The 16,488-nt window shown below is 38.2% G+C and overlaps 2 protein-coding genes across 7 annotated transcripts; both read left to right on the forward strand.

The window, feature by feature from the left end:
- The first annotated feature begins 1,309 nt into the window (after nt 1-1,309).
- znf414 (zinc finger protein 414) lies at nt 1,310-5,152 on the forward strand. 3 transcript variants are annotated; one of them, XR_008806450.1, is made up of 7 exons: nt 1,310-1,344; nt 1,430-1,540; nt 1,691-1,796; nt 2,360-2,895; nt 3,598-3,668; nt 4,305-4,457; nt 4,922-5,152. XR_008806450.1 is itself a non-coding variant. In XM_056244659.1 (6 exons), exons 1-6 carry the CDS (start codon nt 1,338-1,340, stop codon nt 4,996-4,998), a joined length of 990 nt encoding a protein of 329 aa, XP_056100634.1. In that variant the 5' UTR covers nt 1,310-1,337; the 3' UTR covers nt 4,999-5,152. The 3 variants fall into 3 exon arrangements, 1 of the variants encoding a protein (XP_056100634.1); XR_008806451.1 differs by lacking the exon at nt 4,922-5,152 and having other exon boundaries at nt 3,485-3,668; nt 4,305-4,382; XM_056244659.1 differs by lacking the exon at nt 3,598-3,668.
- A 609-nt stretch (nt 5,153-5,761) lies between these two features.
- Nucleotides 5,762-15,911, forward strand: mllt1b (MLLT1 super elongation complex subunit b). 4 transcript variants are annotated; one of them, XM_056244650.1, is made up of 12 exons: nt 5,762-5,896; nt 7,873-8,057; nt 9,528-9,610; nt 10,141-10,284; nt 10,490-10,615; nt 11,831-12,439; nt 12,523-12,607; nt 12,694-12,802; nt 13,013-13,112; nt 13,210-13,284; nt 13,381-13,452; nt 14,048-15,911. In XM_056244650.1, exons 2-12 carry the CDS (start codon nt 7,949-7,951, stop codon nt 14,174-14,176), a joined length of 1,641 nt encoding a protein of 546 aa, XP_056100625.1. In that variant the 5' UTR covers nt 5,762-5,896; nt 7,873-7,948; the 3' UTR covers nt 14,177-15,911. The 4 variants fall into 4 exon arrangements, with proteins under 4 accessions (XP_056100625.1, XP_056100626.1, XP_056100629.1 ...); XM_056244651.1 differs by having other exon boundaries at nt 13,210-13,275; XM_056244654.1 differs by having other exon boundaries at nt 7,873-8,053; nt 13,210-13,275.
- The last annotated feature ends 577 nt before the right edge of the window (nt 15,912-16,488 follow it).

Genomic DNA, 16,488 nt, shown 5'->3' on the forward strand with positions numbered 1-16,488 from the left:
ATCTACTGGTCATTTCGTTCAAGTATAAATACCGTAACGTTTCAAAATAAATTCGCAACATAATACATCACCGATCACTATTTTCCAGACACATTTAGGCTATTAGATCAATTAAAACCTAACGGGTTCGGCTGACTAAATATTACAAATTATGATATTCAGATGAAATTATAAAATAAGAAGAGCAAAGTCATTCGTTAAATGTGTTGAGATGAGACGAGATTCTGTGCCCTCTATGGTCAAGAGAGAAAAAACTGTATTCGAATCAAATTAATAATAGCCACTGCTAATAAGGGGTTGAGCTACATTAATTTAAACAAACAAACAAAATAAGCTTAAACAACATCAAAACTCAAATCTTGGGCTTGGAAAGCAACTGTATCCGAATTGTACTTGTCTCCTTTATGTGCCATGTCTAAAAGCTGTGTCAACAATAGGATTTCCCTTGACATTTTGGAGCCTCCCAGTTGCTCAGCTACAGAGAGGAATACATACAATAGCAGGAAAACCTTTCAGACTGCCAAAGTCATTGAGTATTTTAGAGAAACAAGTAGCCTAGATATTACAGTAGAACCACGAGCTGCACAAATTATATAGAAAATACCCTGGATTTTTTTTTTAGATTTTTTTTTTTATGTAAGTCATTTTATTAATCGCTATTTTATGGATAACGAACGAACTAAAACTAAAATCTGCTACAAAAATAAAAAGGAATTGAAAAATAGTGTAAACATCTTGTCTGTCATCACCAGTCAACACGAACTGGAACGGGAACGTATGTTCTCGCGATATTTAGAGATGAACGTATCGCACGTAGCCAGGCTGGAAATGCGATCTAGCTAGGTAAGTTAATAATCGATTTCATTTGAATTAACGTCTATTTTTGAAAAGAAGCTTTGAAAACCTCACGAAATAAATTCATAGTAAGTGTCATGATCAATGTGCACTATAAATAATTGCACATGTATACATTTATTCCAAGCAGATAATGGGATGTTTTGTTGTTGTTGTTGTTGTTGTCTGCTAGCTCGTGCGACCGCTGGCTGTCTGCGCACGTCCCTGATTGTTTACGTTTATGAGATGTTATATTAGTTTAGTCAGTAACGTCAATGGATTTATCTACTGTTATTGTTATTGATCAACTGTTATTGATCAAATGCATGCAGTCTACTAATTACTTTAAGTCTGCTCTTTGTTGTTATGACGTGCACACCCACATTAGAACTTATACGTGCCATTCACTGAAAGTGTGCATGACCATTAATGTTCTTCTATATCATATTTTATCTCGTTTATCTAGTCCGAAGGACCGACTACCTCAAATCTAAGAAATCACCATGGAAGGTATGTCAATATTAGTACTATCTTTTAATTTACTGTTTCAATGCATTGTATAGTCCCGTTTAAGGAGCACTCAATGTTCCACCAGGCTGTCAAATGTCCTGCTCGTTTTTTGGGTGCAAGAGGACCTACAACAGTCCAGAAGCACTGAATAGTCATCTTCAGGACCATCAAAAGAACACTGCCCAGTCTCTTCCAGGTATAACATCAACGTGCCTGTGACTTTTTTAATAGTGCACTTGATGGATGAAATGATTTATAATTGTTATCATTTAATCAGTTAATTTATAGTCATGAAAAGTGTCACATCAGCAATTTGGTGTCTAATGCACTATCCTTTATTCTTTAGGGAAAGCTTTCCTGTGCTCTCATATAGGATGCGATGGTTCATTCAACAACATGCAGCAGCTAATGGAACATATGAGACACCATTACAAGCCAAATTATTTTTTCCTGTGAGTTCCGCTTTGCATTTAGGCTTCCTTTCTTTATTAGTAAACTAAAGATATATTCATTTATAATTTTTTTTTAATATTTCCACTCTTCTGAGAATTTTGTTTTTTACTTTGTTGATACCTTTTAAAAGGTTTTTATCAAGGTACATTTTTTAGGAGAAACAAGTTGAATATGAATATTTTGAATATCTTATTTATTCTTATTTATACATTTTAATAGCACATGTACGATTGTCACCATAAAAATTGCCAAATAATCCGTCATGGCATTAAAAACAAACAAACAAACAAAAATGTCACTCTTTCTTGCCATTGTTTCAGTATCAAATAAAACAACTAGCTCATTTAGCAATTTACCATAGATGCCCTCTTATCTCAGACTGCCTTAGTCTTGTCTTTAAAAATGCTCTTAATCTCAGCAACCAATTTACAATTAAAAAAAAAATGTATTTGTATATTTTTTGGGTGATTTGATGTTTTTTCTTTTAGCATTGATTCACTTATTTTTAATATTATGTTTCAGCTTTATGCTTCCTCATTATCATTATGTCTGTGTCCTTTAGGTGCGAGAGCTGCAGGGCCAAACTGCGTTCTTATCGCACTCTCCTCAAACACCTGCAGACCTGTGCCAAGGTTGCTAAGAACAAGGCTGCAGTAAAGATAGAGACTGGAATGGCACCTGACGCAGAGCCCGCCAGTGTTCCTCTCACTTCTGGTGACATGGAACCATCTGGACCCCTCTTATCCCCAAATGTGCCAGAGGAGATGGAGTCTATGCCATCTATGCCCACTTTGGCAACACATTCAACACTGGCAAACATGCCAGAAAACAGTGCTTTCACTAACCCAACCCCTGCAGGCCCTGCAACTTTGCTCCTTGCCACTCTAAATCTCGCCTCAAACCAAAATCTTCCTTGCAAACCAGAATCCACCTACAGCCCTTTTCCACCCACTCTGTCTCCTGTTAACCCAGCCTTCCTGCCAGATCCGGGCCTACAGCAGCAGCAGAGGTCTCCTAGATCTGGTCCTCCCAGTCTGCCCTCTTCACCACCCCTGCCGTCATCACCAGGATCAAACGCTGTCTGGAGGAAGAACCAAGGTGAATGGATCTCATAAAGCTTTCCTCTGTGAGTGAGGAAAGCCGACTGAAAGCAAGTGTCATTGCTCACAATGGGTCTTATTCACTAACCATGCGTATGCACAAATTTGTGCAGGAAAACCTGAATTAATCAATAACTTTTATACAATTTCTTTCCCAAAATTTATTAAAAACAAGTGTAAGAACCACAAATCACACACAATCATATATATTATGTACATATATACACAGTGTGTTAAGATGAAATTTTTGATATTTTATCTCACAAATCTTATGTGTATATATGTGTAAAGGAAAAAATGGTTTGAGTGTGTTTTATGCAAATTACTAACTTTTGGCACGCATTCGCTCATTTAGAATATTCCATATTCATTAACATTAGAATGAGGTTAACAACAATTCCGTGTGCACGTGTTGTAAAATAGGTGAAACATTTCCTTGAGAAGTTCTCTTGTGTGCATAAGTATGAATAATCCTTGCAATTATTAGTGAATGAGACCCAGTGTTCCTTAAATCATCCTACATTTTAGACCCTGTTCACCTGTGTATTTTGCAGTTTGCTCAACTGATCTCACCTGCTTATCAACAGGTGTGAGTCCTTTTGAAAGGGAATTTGTAAGTCACTTGTGGGGGAAATGCCTAAGCCTTGGCCATGGCCACTTTGAGTGAACTGTGTTTTGTCATGTTGCACTGTCCTGCCAGAACCGCCCGGGCCCCTTTTGCACAGATGGAACTCTCCAAGCAGTCAGAGTTTAAGTAGAGATGAAGTCCAGGTGAGGCACAGAGAATCCACACACACATTGCTTGAGGGAACAATCAGATCTTCCCTCAAATGATACTTCAGATGCTAATTCTCCTCCCCTTCCCCGGCTTTAACCGGTTTTAGTGTTTCCCTGGGTGTGCCATCTAGCTGCACGACTCAGTCCACTCCCATCCGATCCTAAATGCATATGTCCACGGGCTTCACTAACATGTAATGAGACATCAGAGGGTCTGCTTTTAGGGCCGGTGTTCCTTTACTTCACTTTTTCCCCTTCCCATTTGCATTTGACAAAAAGCAGGTGGTCATTTCTGGCAAGAGATGGTGCTGTGTCATAATAGTTGATCATGTGTGGAGATGTTGAGAGCACTTGCTAATCCCTACACCTTTGTGCCCATGTTCATCTGTCTAAACTGGGTTTAATGATTTTAATTGTGTGAATAATATTGCTTTTGTATATGAGCTGATGCCAGTGATCATTGGAGTTCTTTTTCCAGCTCAAGTCAATCATGCAATTATCTGCTACTTTTACTGGTGAAGGTTTTCTGTTTCTGTCTACAAACATTCTCAATGAATGTATAACCATGAATATGATGATCTTTGAGTTGGTTTTGATTTTAATGCCTCGCCCATTAATTAAATCTGTCAGGTCAGTCCTTCAACTGCCGCATCCTGTGGGAACACACAAGAGGGCGATACAGCTGCCTACAGTGTGGCCACTGCACCCCAGACCGGGGGGAGATGACTGCTCACATTGAGGGCCAGCACAAGAACCCAGGGGGCAAAGTGAACGGTGATCCTGGTATGATTCCCTACTTCAATGTATAATTATAAACCTTGTAATGCACGCAATTCATTGGGTTAAGGCTGGAAAACACTACACGACTTTTGCACAGATTGTTTTGTCCTGATTTGCAGTCTGGACAAGTTGACCTTAGATGCCCAAAGTCAGCCAGCCTGCAGATTTTGGGCAGTCAGAGTTGACAGATTTCACAGAAAGTCATGTACTGCATATTGGGCACAGGCTATTCTTTTTTTTATTTAGCTTCACTCTGATTGCATCCAGTTGGATGATATCAAACAGGAGGATGTTTTAGAAGTGTGTTGTGTTCGGGGTGACTTGAAAGTCTGGTAATGATGCGTGGTGTTTTAAAATCTGTTCAGATTTTAAGTATTGTAGTGTATTCCGGCATTTAATCTTTTGAAAATAATTACACAATATAGTGACATCATCTCACCAGACTGAACCTTCTGTGCATTTTACAGATACAGAGATTGGCACTGCTTCTTTACTGGCTAAGACTTCACTGCACACTGAGAACTCAACTTATACACAACTCTAGCATGAAATGAGACACGAAACCTGATGCTTGACAAATAACTTTTGTGATCCCTTTTTATATATGCAACTCAATGTTTTCATTTGACTGTCTGTGTGGACTTCAAGAATCTCTATTGGTCTGGATGTTATAATAACAATTAGCACCAAGTTCTGCATGTCTTGTCTTCAGTAAGCATTTGTTAGTAATCTAGGCTTACAAAAAGTCTTGTTAGTTTTCATTAAATAATTTGGAATTGCGTAAAAATGACCTGAGTAATGTTGTACTATTATGTCACCTACATTTTTTTAATATCTAATTGCAGGAGGCTGTATCCATACAGTATCCAGAACAGTATTCATGTTTATAAAAAGAAATCTCGGCCACTTGTTATTGTGTAAGAATTAAAAACAGTTGTTTCTGTAGTGTTTGCTACCTGCAAATAAAAACCTGTTAGGAATTTTTTTTAAAGTGTGATGCGAGTTTATCTCATTTTAATACCTTACATGATTTTCTGTGGTGGAATGTGTTGCTTTAAGTATTTAATATTCTGTTTATAAATTGTATAATTTCACTTACGTAGTGTAATTAAATGTCTTTTTAAAATACTTTCTGAACTTCTCGAAAGAAAGTTAATGAAAACCTTTCCGTACATTTTACATTAAAGGGTGGAGTAACTTTATATGCTTAGTGTGTAAGCAAATAATTAAAGTAGAAAGATGTGGATGAGAAACACAGGTAGATAAAAGCCATTTTACTTTTATTTTAAAAACTGTCAGTGTCGCGGCCATTTGTTCAAACTGTTTAGTTTCTCCCTTCACACTCCATCAGATGTGTAAGAGCGAGGATGCACATTCAATCTACTTCAACGCTTTTGTAAATAAACTAAACCACCGGAACATAGGCGGCAATGGAGAACATGGTAATAAGACTTTACTGACACTGCCAGACAGCCATTAGAGAGAAATACGCATGCTTTTATCATTAATGTATTTGTAGTGAAAGAAGCGAGGCCAACGTTTTTCTGAAGATGGTCAGGATGCTAACTTAGCCAGCTAGTCACTCGTACGAGGCTTCAAGCAGGAAACCCCCGAAATTACATCAGTGTTTTGTGTTAATTTAAGTCGTGACGAAAATGTACTTACAGAAACCAATCTGTCTTTTTATAAACCTCAGCATTTGGCTTATAGGACAGATGGATTCTTGAGTTCCAACACTCACTAGCTGTCCGGCTAGTCCGGGGACTGTCTCAAAACCTAGTGAGCTGCCTACATAGACAGCATTCGTGGGCGTCATAGACGCGCGCGAACGTTCGAAAGCTCCCATGGCCAAACCTGTCTAGCAGGGGGGCTCGCTAGGTATTGAGACAGTTGAGAAAATTCTTCCATTGAATTACAAATAATTACACTTAATTAATTCAACAGCAACTGACGTTTTTCAATATAATTTTTTTCCCCAGAAGTCTCTTGAGTACGCTAGATGCAAGACTGACAGCTCATTAGATATGCCAAATTCCAGTGCTCTAATTGGTTTGATTTAGCTAATCATTGGCTGTACACTGTAGCTGTCCATTTGAATCCAATTTAAATTGTTAATTGCATTTCACATTATATTGGCATAAGGGTTAGTTTTAAAAGTGTTATTTTAAAATAATTAAAATAACCAAGTATATTCTATATATATTATGTGTGTTACATTTATATTAATATACCATGGGATTTTGATTGACCATCTTTACATTGTTCTTTCTGTCTGTCTGTCTAAAGCTGCTTCAGTCTTAAAAACTTTAACATTTCAAGCTTTTAATAATGTCTTCAGACTTTCTGTCCAGGCCCTTTCAAACTAGCCTTAAGCCAACCTTTGTCTTGAACTTTTAATTTTTACCTAATTATTTGTGACATGCACTGCTTGTGTAGTTTTGTATTCTGCAATAACTAGAAAAAAATGCTTTAGGCATGATAGGATGCAAACTCATTTAACATTGGCAAGGAATTTATTAACCACTGAGCAGCTAACACATACAAGTCTAACATTAATTTTTTTCCACACCAAGAAAAGCTGCAAACAATAAACCATCATGCATGTGAAGAATGTCACAGAACTGTGAGTTTCCATCTGCAGCTGTCAGAGAGAGAGAAAGCAGGTTGACTCCTTTTCGTCCTTTTTAAAGTGTTCACACATTGCATGTTTGGCTCTATTAAAACGAACCCTGGTGCAATAATTGCTCTGTTAGTGCGGTTCAGTTGAATAAGTGTGAACGCTGCCATCCAAACCCTGGTGCGCACCAAACGGGTCGAGACCTCTGAAAACGGTAAAAAGATGGGTCTTAGTGATGGGTCTGTGAACTACTGTTCACACTTGTAGTTTGGTTCGTTTGGTCTGGACCACAATAAAAATCTTCATTTGTGTGTGTGACGGAGGGATTCCTGATTCTGTTTTGACTCCTTCACACATTTTATAAGCTCTTCACGAGTTCTCATTTGGTCAAAATACTATCATATGCAGGCTACGCACTATACAACGAGCACATTTAGCCCAGCACACAGCATTGTTTTAGATGTTCTGTAAGTTCTGTCTCAAAATAAATAGGCAATACGTCATAAAAGCAGACCAATCAGGTTGTGAATGTATTCCTATTACTTTAGGTTCGTTGATAAAAATGCCAATCTGAACACTAAGTGTACCAGGACTAAATGTTTTTCTTTGGTCTGGACCAAACGAACTAAGCGAACTGAACAAGTTTGAACACACCCTCAGTCTCACTCAGATGTATATGTCACTCACTGCTCAAATATTGCAATTCAGCAGTGCTTATTATTGTTGTTGTACAACCTTGTTCAGAATAGAAAACGGCGTTTTGTCTTCTGGTGGATGACTGTTTTTTCCCTCTTATTTCAGTGCACTGTGCAGGTGAAACTGGAGCTGGGACACAGAGCCCAGTTAAGGAAGAAAGTCACTAACGAGGGCTTCACACATGACTGGATGGTGTTTGTTCGGGGCCCAGAGGCATGTGACATCCAGCACTTTGTGGAGAGAGTTGTCTTCCGCCTTCACGAAAGCTTCCCTAAACCCAAGAGAGGCAGGTTATATTTTGAGTCTACTTCATAACCCTGTAACTTTATACTCACAGTGATGTAGGTTAAGGTCCCTTTCAATCAGGATTAAGGAAATGGCTGGTGTTTACACCCATATTCTGTTGTGTTAAATCTGCCCTTTTTAGTAACTCATGCTGTTAAAATACGTTGTGTAGTTACAGCATGTGAAGTCCTAAGATCTAGTGTAATACGAAAGTAATTGTATAGCAACTATATTAACTAGTATTGAAACATGACCAACCCTGGCAAAAATTACGCAATCACCACACTTCATTTGCTATATTCTATGTTGGATTTCCTTCTCTCCATTGTTTCAGTTGGCAACTGTTGTGTTGGGGCCATCTTTCCTTTCAATTAGCCATGTGTCCAACAGCTTGATAAGGTCCGTTATTGAACTAAATCAACAACTGAACTGACTGAGCTGAATAATGACACTACTGTCTTCTGTAGAGCTGCTTTACAGCTGAAATTGAATTTGTTTCATAATGTTTCCTGTTTATTACTGTGAAGCTGCTTTGACAATCTGTATCTTATAAAGCGCTATATAAATGTGACTTGACTTGTAAGCACTCTTTTTAACTGCTTGTCAATAGGTATTTGGGTAACACTTTATTGTAGTGTCCTTGTTACATATGTTACATGTAAATGTAATTACTGTAATAATAACAACAGTAAATTATGCATAATTACATGCATCTAAACCAATCCATAAACCTAATTATATAGTAAGTGCATGTTGTTGTTAATTAATATCACTCAGTACTTAAATGTATTGTTACACTGTAACACGGACATCTTAAAATAAAGTGTAACCGTTATTTGCTTTAGAAATGCAAATTGCAAGGTGATTCTATCATTTTTTTCTTCAACATTGTGTGATTCTTTTTTTTCCCTCTATACTTGTTCTGGTAAACTATATGGCAAATATAATTAGTTTCTTATATGTTTTACAAAGGCAGATTGTTCCGCTATTAACCAAATTGATTTGTGTCATATCTGTGATTTGTTTATTTTGTACAATGTAAAAAAAAAAAAATGGATGTACGTCCTTTAAGTGTGGTGATTCAGTTTTTGTCAGGGTTTGTATTTTTAGTGTGTCCTTTTTTGATGTTACATTCTCAAAAAAGTGTTAACACTTTCTCTGGGGTGTTTTAAAAATATCTCCCTGTTTGTATGAGTGGTGTGATATGTCAACCTCTGGCTCAACCAATGGTGTGATTTTGGGGTGTGGCTACCTGATTTTAGGAGTGTTTCAGAAACCTGTTCGGAAAAAATAGTTATTTTTGCAATTCCATGGTGTGAGAAGTGGCAAAGAAAAGCACCCTTGACCTTATTGTAGCACATAGTATGTACATGTAGATAGTGATTCTGGTTTCATATTTCTGTTTCAGTGTAGATTGAAAAATGTATAGCTAAACATTAACTAAGTATTTTTCTTTTTCTTTTTCTTTTTCGCAGTTTGTAAAGAGCCCCCATATAAAGTGGAAGAGTCAGGCTATGCTGGTTTCCTCATGCCCATAGAGGTCTATTTCAAAAACAAGGTGAGCACATCACCCCTTATCTACAGCAGTATCTGCATTTTGCTTCTTTTGACGTGAATAACTGGTATTTCAGGCGAAAGGCATGAAAAGTCTGTCAGATTGTTGTGTTCGGTCTTTTTAGATGTGTTATATTTAAGCAGTTTGTTGCCTGTATTTGAAAAACATTGTGATTTAAGAGTTTTGCAATTTGGTAAAGGTAAAGGTCACACAACTAGGTGAACTTAGTGTTTGCACTGGGAGCTAACAGAGAATTGACATGAAGCTGTTGAACGGCAACAGAGAAATTGGAGAAGGTATAAATGGTAAGAAAATGTGAATTTGTATTTCACTGTAAGACTTCGTAGTGGATTATTTCTGGAAGTTTTCAATTTTCTCTCGTTTCCTCTCTACCAAGGACCTTATATTGACTTAACTTTACTGTAAATGTTTCACACACTGCTAGATTGAGGTTTGGGTTTGATACTGACGTTCGACTCAACGTCATTCTTTTTATCTGTGAATCCTGAACATGCTTGTCTCTTCAATCACAGGAGGAGCCTAAAAAGGTGTGCTTTAATTATGATCTTTTCTTGAACCTGGAGGGAAACCCACCTGTCAATCACCTGCGCTGTGAGAAGCTTACGTTTAACAACCCCACACACGAGTTTCGGCGCAAGCTGGTCAAGGCCGGTGGGGTGAGCAGGGTTGTTTGTTCTTGCTTTTTCTGAACCTCTATAATCAGCTCTTTTTAACAGACTGACTCTCTCTCTCTCTCTCTCTCTCTCTCTCTCTCTCTCTCTCTCTCTCTCTCTCTCTCTCTCTCTCTCTCTCTCTCTCTCTCTCTCTCTCTCTCTCTCTCTCTCTCTCTCTGTCTCCATTGGGGTGTTATTCTTGTCTCAGGCTATAGTTGTTCCTGAGGGAGTGGAGATGATGCCAAGGCCCAGTCCAGATTATCCAATGCTGCCGACTATTCCACTCTCTGCCTTCTCAGACCCCAAGAAGATCAAGTCCTCTCATGCAGTAAAGGTTAGTAAAAAAGTCATCCTTTGGTCAAAGAGTTACCGGTAAGTGTTTAAGGTTGATAGTCTTTTCCCCCTGTTTCACAGAAAAATTGCTTAAGTTTGTGCTGTTTTAACTGAAAGCAACTTGCACCTCATATCTTAAAATATGTCAGTCCCATTGTTTTGTCTCAAGATGCACACCAGTATTGTTTCTTTTCTAGGGCACATTTATAAAAGCTACTACCTAATTTGAACTAAGGCCTAATCCTGGCTTAATCTAAACCCTGTCTGTGAAACTGGACCTTAAGGTTTAATTTAAAAAATGTGCAATATTTTGCACATTTGGACAAAAAAGAAAGTTTTTGCTTCAAGGGATAGTTTTCAAGCCCATAAGACGTTCGTTCATTTTATTCACATATAAGCATTGATCAGTGCACATACATAAAGCACATCAAATATGGTACACGGAAGCTCAAACGTGCTTGCTTGATGCATGAGAACCAATGTGTTTGTTGTCACGTGACACGCAAGCACCTTTGAGCTAGAGGTCTAAGCGAGATCAAGAACTTATTTTTATTGATTCCTGCTAAAAATAAGTTATATTTCTTCCGAGTCACATCCGCAACTTTTATGTTTCGTCCTGCTCCCACCTGCAAAATCTCACAGGTAGAAAGCTACGCAGTTTGTCCTGTTCCCACACACACGACATGGCGCTTCAGACCTCACTTTGCTGCATTTGTCGCAGTAGGAAAAAGGAAGGTGCTTTCCGTTTCTGTCGCATACAACTGAAAAACATTGAGAATATCCAACAACCATGTGCCTGTAAACCTTTTTTTTTGTTGTGCAATAGAAGAATTACATTCTGTACCTTAAAACATAAAATACATTTCCACACACAAATCAGTACCTTCCCTCTTGCACTCAGCAATTCAAAACTTGTCCCATGTCGTACTCAGTTGTGTCGAGTTCTGTGGATTGCAGGAATGCAGACCTCTAATTTGAGCTTTAGTTAACCATATTTGATTATTAAACCACTCGATTCAACTTTTTGAAGCATCAGCATTTTGGTGGAGTGCACTTTCAATGGAGAGATTAAAACATCTCAGCTTTCATTAAAAAAATCTTCAGTTGTGTTTTGAAGATGAACGAAAGTCTAATGGGTTTGGAACGACAGTGCTTATCGGGTATTTTCCAAGCTGTTATGCATTTAAAGAACAGTCTTTTAAAACCTTCTTTGTAGGAGTCAAGTAAAGATGGAGGAAGTGGGAGCAGCAAAGGTCTTAAAGCCCATAAGGCAACCAAAGAACACAAAGAGCGCACGCGAAAGGACTCTGAGAGCAAGGCCACGTCCCGAGAGAGCGACCGCGAGGGCAGCAAGTCCTCACGAGACCAGTCTTCGTCCTCTTTTTCAAAGAAAGCCCCGGATGGCAGAGGAAAAGACGATGGGAAACCGGTACCAAAAGCAGCCTTCAAAGAGCCCAAACTTACGGTCAGAGAGTCCAAGATGGATGGCATGTCTCCAAAAGGTGGCGGAGCAGTGACAGGCGGAGGGGGTCAGCTGGACACTCGAACCCCGAGCAAGCGGCCCTCATCTGCCATGGAGTCTCCAAAGCTAAGTACCAAGAAACAGAAGAGGATGGGCTCCGAGGGCATGAAGGGGCCTGTGAGCGGAGGCTACAGCAGCAGCTCTCCCCGTATTACCTCAACAACACCCTCCACGTACCCCGAGAAGAAACCCCCGAAAGATAAAGGCCACTGGCCCAAGATGAAACCAGAGGTGCAGGAAGTGAAAAGGCAGCCCGACTCTGACGAATCAAACTCTGAGGATGAAGCCTCTTCTAAATCAGAGGTATGTTTATGTTTTTCCATCAGCAGAACAGGGATTTGAATGTATTCAAATGTAATAAAGCTCAAGGATGTTTGTTTTTTTAGCAATCGGCTCCATCCAGTCCATCAAGTTCCAGCTCCAGCTCCAGCTCTGATTCTGACTTTGAGCCACCACAGAAGCAAGGCCAAGGTACATGGAGTTTACTCACGAATGGTCAGTTTAATGATCAGTAGTGTGTCGCCTCATTAATGATCGTTAATAATGATCGTTTCCAGGGACGCTCCGTTCTATGGTAGAGGATATGCGCTCTGAAGGCTCTGATGATGACAGCAGCTCTGAGGTTGAGACGCCCATGAAAACGACTCCACCCAATCAGGACTCTCGGTTTGTACCATGCACTTTGTGTTTGATCCAGTATGGTCTTGTTTGAATAACTGAAATGTTTACTAAAAAGGATACTTGACAGTAAAAATGCAGACAAAAAGGATTTTGTCCACACTATTCACATCATTAATATGAACACAACCATGTTGTTACACATTGAATCCGATTTATATTCCTTTCACAAGTTCATTATGATTTTCTCCTTTTCAGTTTAAGCATGGACAGTGAGAGTGATGGCAATGAGGAGTCCCGACCTCCCAGCCAGGAAGCCCCCTCACCTCTACCCAAACTGAGCTCAGCAAACCTCAAGGTAAGATTGGTAAGATTGCATTGCGATGAACCTTCAGATTGGTTTGTATTAGTTTTATATTTGAATTTGATTTGAAATCATTGGTGTTCTTTGTCAGATGTTAGGAAAAAAGAGCCCAGACTCTTGCACCCGTGAGAAGATGCTCAAGAGGGGATACGACAAGGTAGGAAGGGTAAATAACTGAATCATACTCCTCAGTAGCTGAAATTCAGATTTTTATTGCACATAAAAATACAATGGAAGTTTTAAACGAGTGATCTGATTACAGGCTTATACAGAGGAGCTTGTGGACCTCCATCGCAGGCTGATGGCTCTGAGAGAGAGGAATATTTTACAGCAGGTTATAATAAGTTATTTCTGTATTTGAGTGCATTTTCTAAAAAAAAAAATTATCACATCACGCATAATACCAAACCTCCATTGAAGATTGATCAGTGCCTTATTTCAGGACACGTTAGAAATTATTAGCGTACACTACCGTTCAAAAGATAACTGTCTTCTATTTGAATGTACTATAAAATGTAATTTATTCCTGTGATGGCAAAGCTTAATTTCCAGCATCATTACGCCAGTCTTCAGAGTCACATGATCCTTCAGAAATCATTCTAATATGCATTCTAATAAAAAAATCTTTGGTGAAGAGAAAGTTCAAAATAATATAGAAATCTTTTGTAACAATGTAAAAGTCTAAAGATCAATTTAACACATGCTGAATAAAAGTATAATTTTTTTTTATTTTTTTTTAAGTCTTTCTGGCCCCAAACCTTTGAATGGTAGTGTATGTAAAAGGTATAATTATTGAAGATTTTTGGAAGTCCAAAGTGCCTCTCATTGGAAAACAGCTGATTTATGTTTGGCTCATGACACTTTTGTTACCTTTCAGGAATGATTGCTGTTTGCTGATTTTGATTGACACATTACTTTGTGTCTTTTAGATTGTAAACCTCATTGAGAAGACTGGCCATTTCAACATCACAAATACAACCTTTGACTTTGACCTGTTCTCCTTGGACGAGTCAACTGTACGTAAACTCCAGAGCTACCTGGAAGCCACGTCCACATGACACAAGGAAGCTGCTCGGACGTGATTTTTTTTTAGAAGTGTGAGAGAGGCCTCCAAACTGACTGGGGGAAGAGGGAAAGGAATTGAAAGCAACATATAAATGCACAGGAAACGAACAAAAACAAAGCGAACAAACAAAAAAAACTTTATACTGTAATAGATATAAGCAAACAAAAGGACCAGGGGCATGAATGGGCGGCATTCAGGGTTTATCTAATAACAGCACTGCGCGTTGCACTAAGAAACAAACTGTTGGCACAATACTGTCCAAAATGGACAAGATCTCGCATAGGCACCGTGGATGAGATACCTTATTACAAGTAGGTACATTTCAAGACTGGTTTTGCACCAAAGCTGGAACAGCTTCCCTCGCTTGGGCCTTTTTGCAGGGTCGATGACTGAAAGACTGTGTCCCTTCTCTACCCTGTCACTCATGTCTACCACTCAGCACAGCGTGGTGATATGGAAAGAGCCCAACTCGATCAAACCTTATCGGCATACTGTTCGTGTCTGCATAGCTTTGTAGCCCCATGTGTTGGATAAAGTAATACTCTCAAGCTTTGGTGATAGATGCTCCCTCGGATCAGCTAAAGGGGAAAAACTATCTGCCTTTGTAGTGCCTTTTTTAAAATGTCATGTTTTTGATTATAATTGTTTGTCAGTCTCTCATTGGTCTTGGGATGACCAAAAATGATCCGTCAACATTTGAAATGCCTGAAATTGACATTCAAAGCCCTTTTAAAGGCGGTTAAATACCTGTCCCGAGAGAACACTTGATAAAGCCGTTCTGCATGTGTGATCTGAGAAGGTCTTGTGCATTAATCTGTTTTGTTTTTTTTGACGGTCAACAACATGGTCAATTTGTTAAGCATTTAAAGTTCTTTTTGTAGTTTATTTAAGTAACTGTGCACTTTTTCTGGTCACTTCAGTGCTTTGTAATTATCTGATAACTATATTTATGAATATTTTCTCTTTCTTTTTTTCTTTTTTTTTTTTTACATAATATTGACTTGCAAAAATGTACAGATTTTTGTCAATGTTTTTAAATGCATCTATTGAAGTCATATTATTGATTATTCAATCACTTGAGAGAATATGCACACAGAATGAAGGGGGAAGGGTTTGTCTGTATTCCAATGGTGCAATTGGAAAAAGAGTCTTCTGTTCACCTGAAGTATTATACAAGTGAAAATGTATTTGTGTCAGATACGTATTGTCTGATGACATTGCTTTTTGAAAAGCATACCTGCTTGACATGTTATTCTTCATTGTCGATTGCCAGTTACCCTTTTTGATTCTCAATAATGTATGGCTATAAAGTAAACAATGTTTTCAGTGAAACTTTTGTGGCAGGCGTATGTTACATCATGGGTAAATAGCAGTGATCCGTGTTTGTGCATGATTATCACATGAATTATCACTTGCAGGAATATGCATACAACTTTCACAACCTTATATGTTTGCTTTATCAGCTATTCTCAGGAATACAGAAGATGCTCTTAATAAATCCATACAATACAAACCCATATAACGTGAAGCACAAGCTAGAAACCTCTTGTAGATCTCTTGGTTGTGCTTTCTTCTCTAGTGTAGTAGCATAGCCTTATCGGGGGAATGGGTTCATTTTACAGCATTATGTAAATATGTAACAATGTGCAATTACATAGGTTACCGTACACTGAAGGCTGAAGTTGTGGAACCATGATTAAAGCTCATTCTCCATTTAGTTTATATCAGTATGTGTGTTTATAGATTTCCTTTTTAGATGAGTCATTCCTACAATTTGTGCATTTTGGGATGAAAGAAAATGATTTTAAAAGTTGTATACCTCAATCTCATGTCAATGACAAACTTATTATTTATAGCAACATTTTAAACACATGACTGACAAATTGTTCCTCCTGTTATGAATAAATAATAGCCTAATAGACTGTTAAAGTCAATTGTAATGGGTTTAACTATATAAATGCCATAGCTTGCACTGGAGATTCCAAAGACACTACATTTTTCTTAAGTACATAAAGTATGTGGAATGAAATAGTTTAGGGTCATTATAAGTAGTGTAATATATTGTTTATGGAGACCCTAAAGGGATAGTTCACCCAAAAATTCATATTCTGTCATCATTTACTCACCCTCGAGTTTTTTTGAAGAGAAGATATTTTGAAGAATGTCAGTATAACCAAACAGTTGTGGGGCACCATTGACTTCCATTGTATGGGGAAAAAAATATTACGGCCCACAACCGTTTGGTTACAAACATTCTCCAAAATATCATAAATGCTCCACATAACTTCATACATGTTTGGAACA

The sequence above is a fragment of the Rhinichthys klamathensis genome, unplaced genomic scaffold (genome assembly GCF_029890125.1).
Source record: "Rhinichthys klamathensis goyatoka isolate OS25496 unplaced genomic scaffold, OSU_Roscu_1.1 h1tg001043l_1, whole genome shotgun sequence".
In the NCBI taxonomy this organism is placed as follows: domain Eukaryota; kingdom Metazoa; phylum Chordata; class Actinopteri; order Cypriniformes; family Leuciscidae; genus Rhinichthys; species Rhinichthys klamathensis.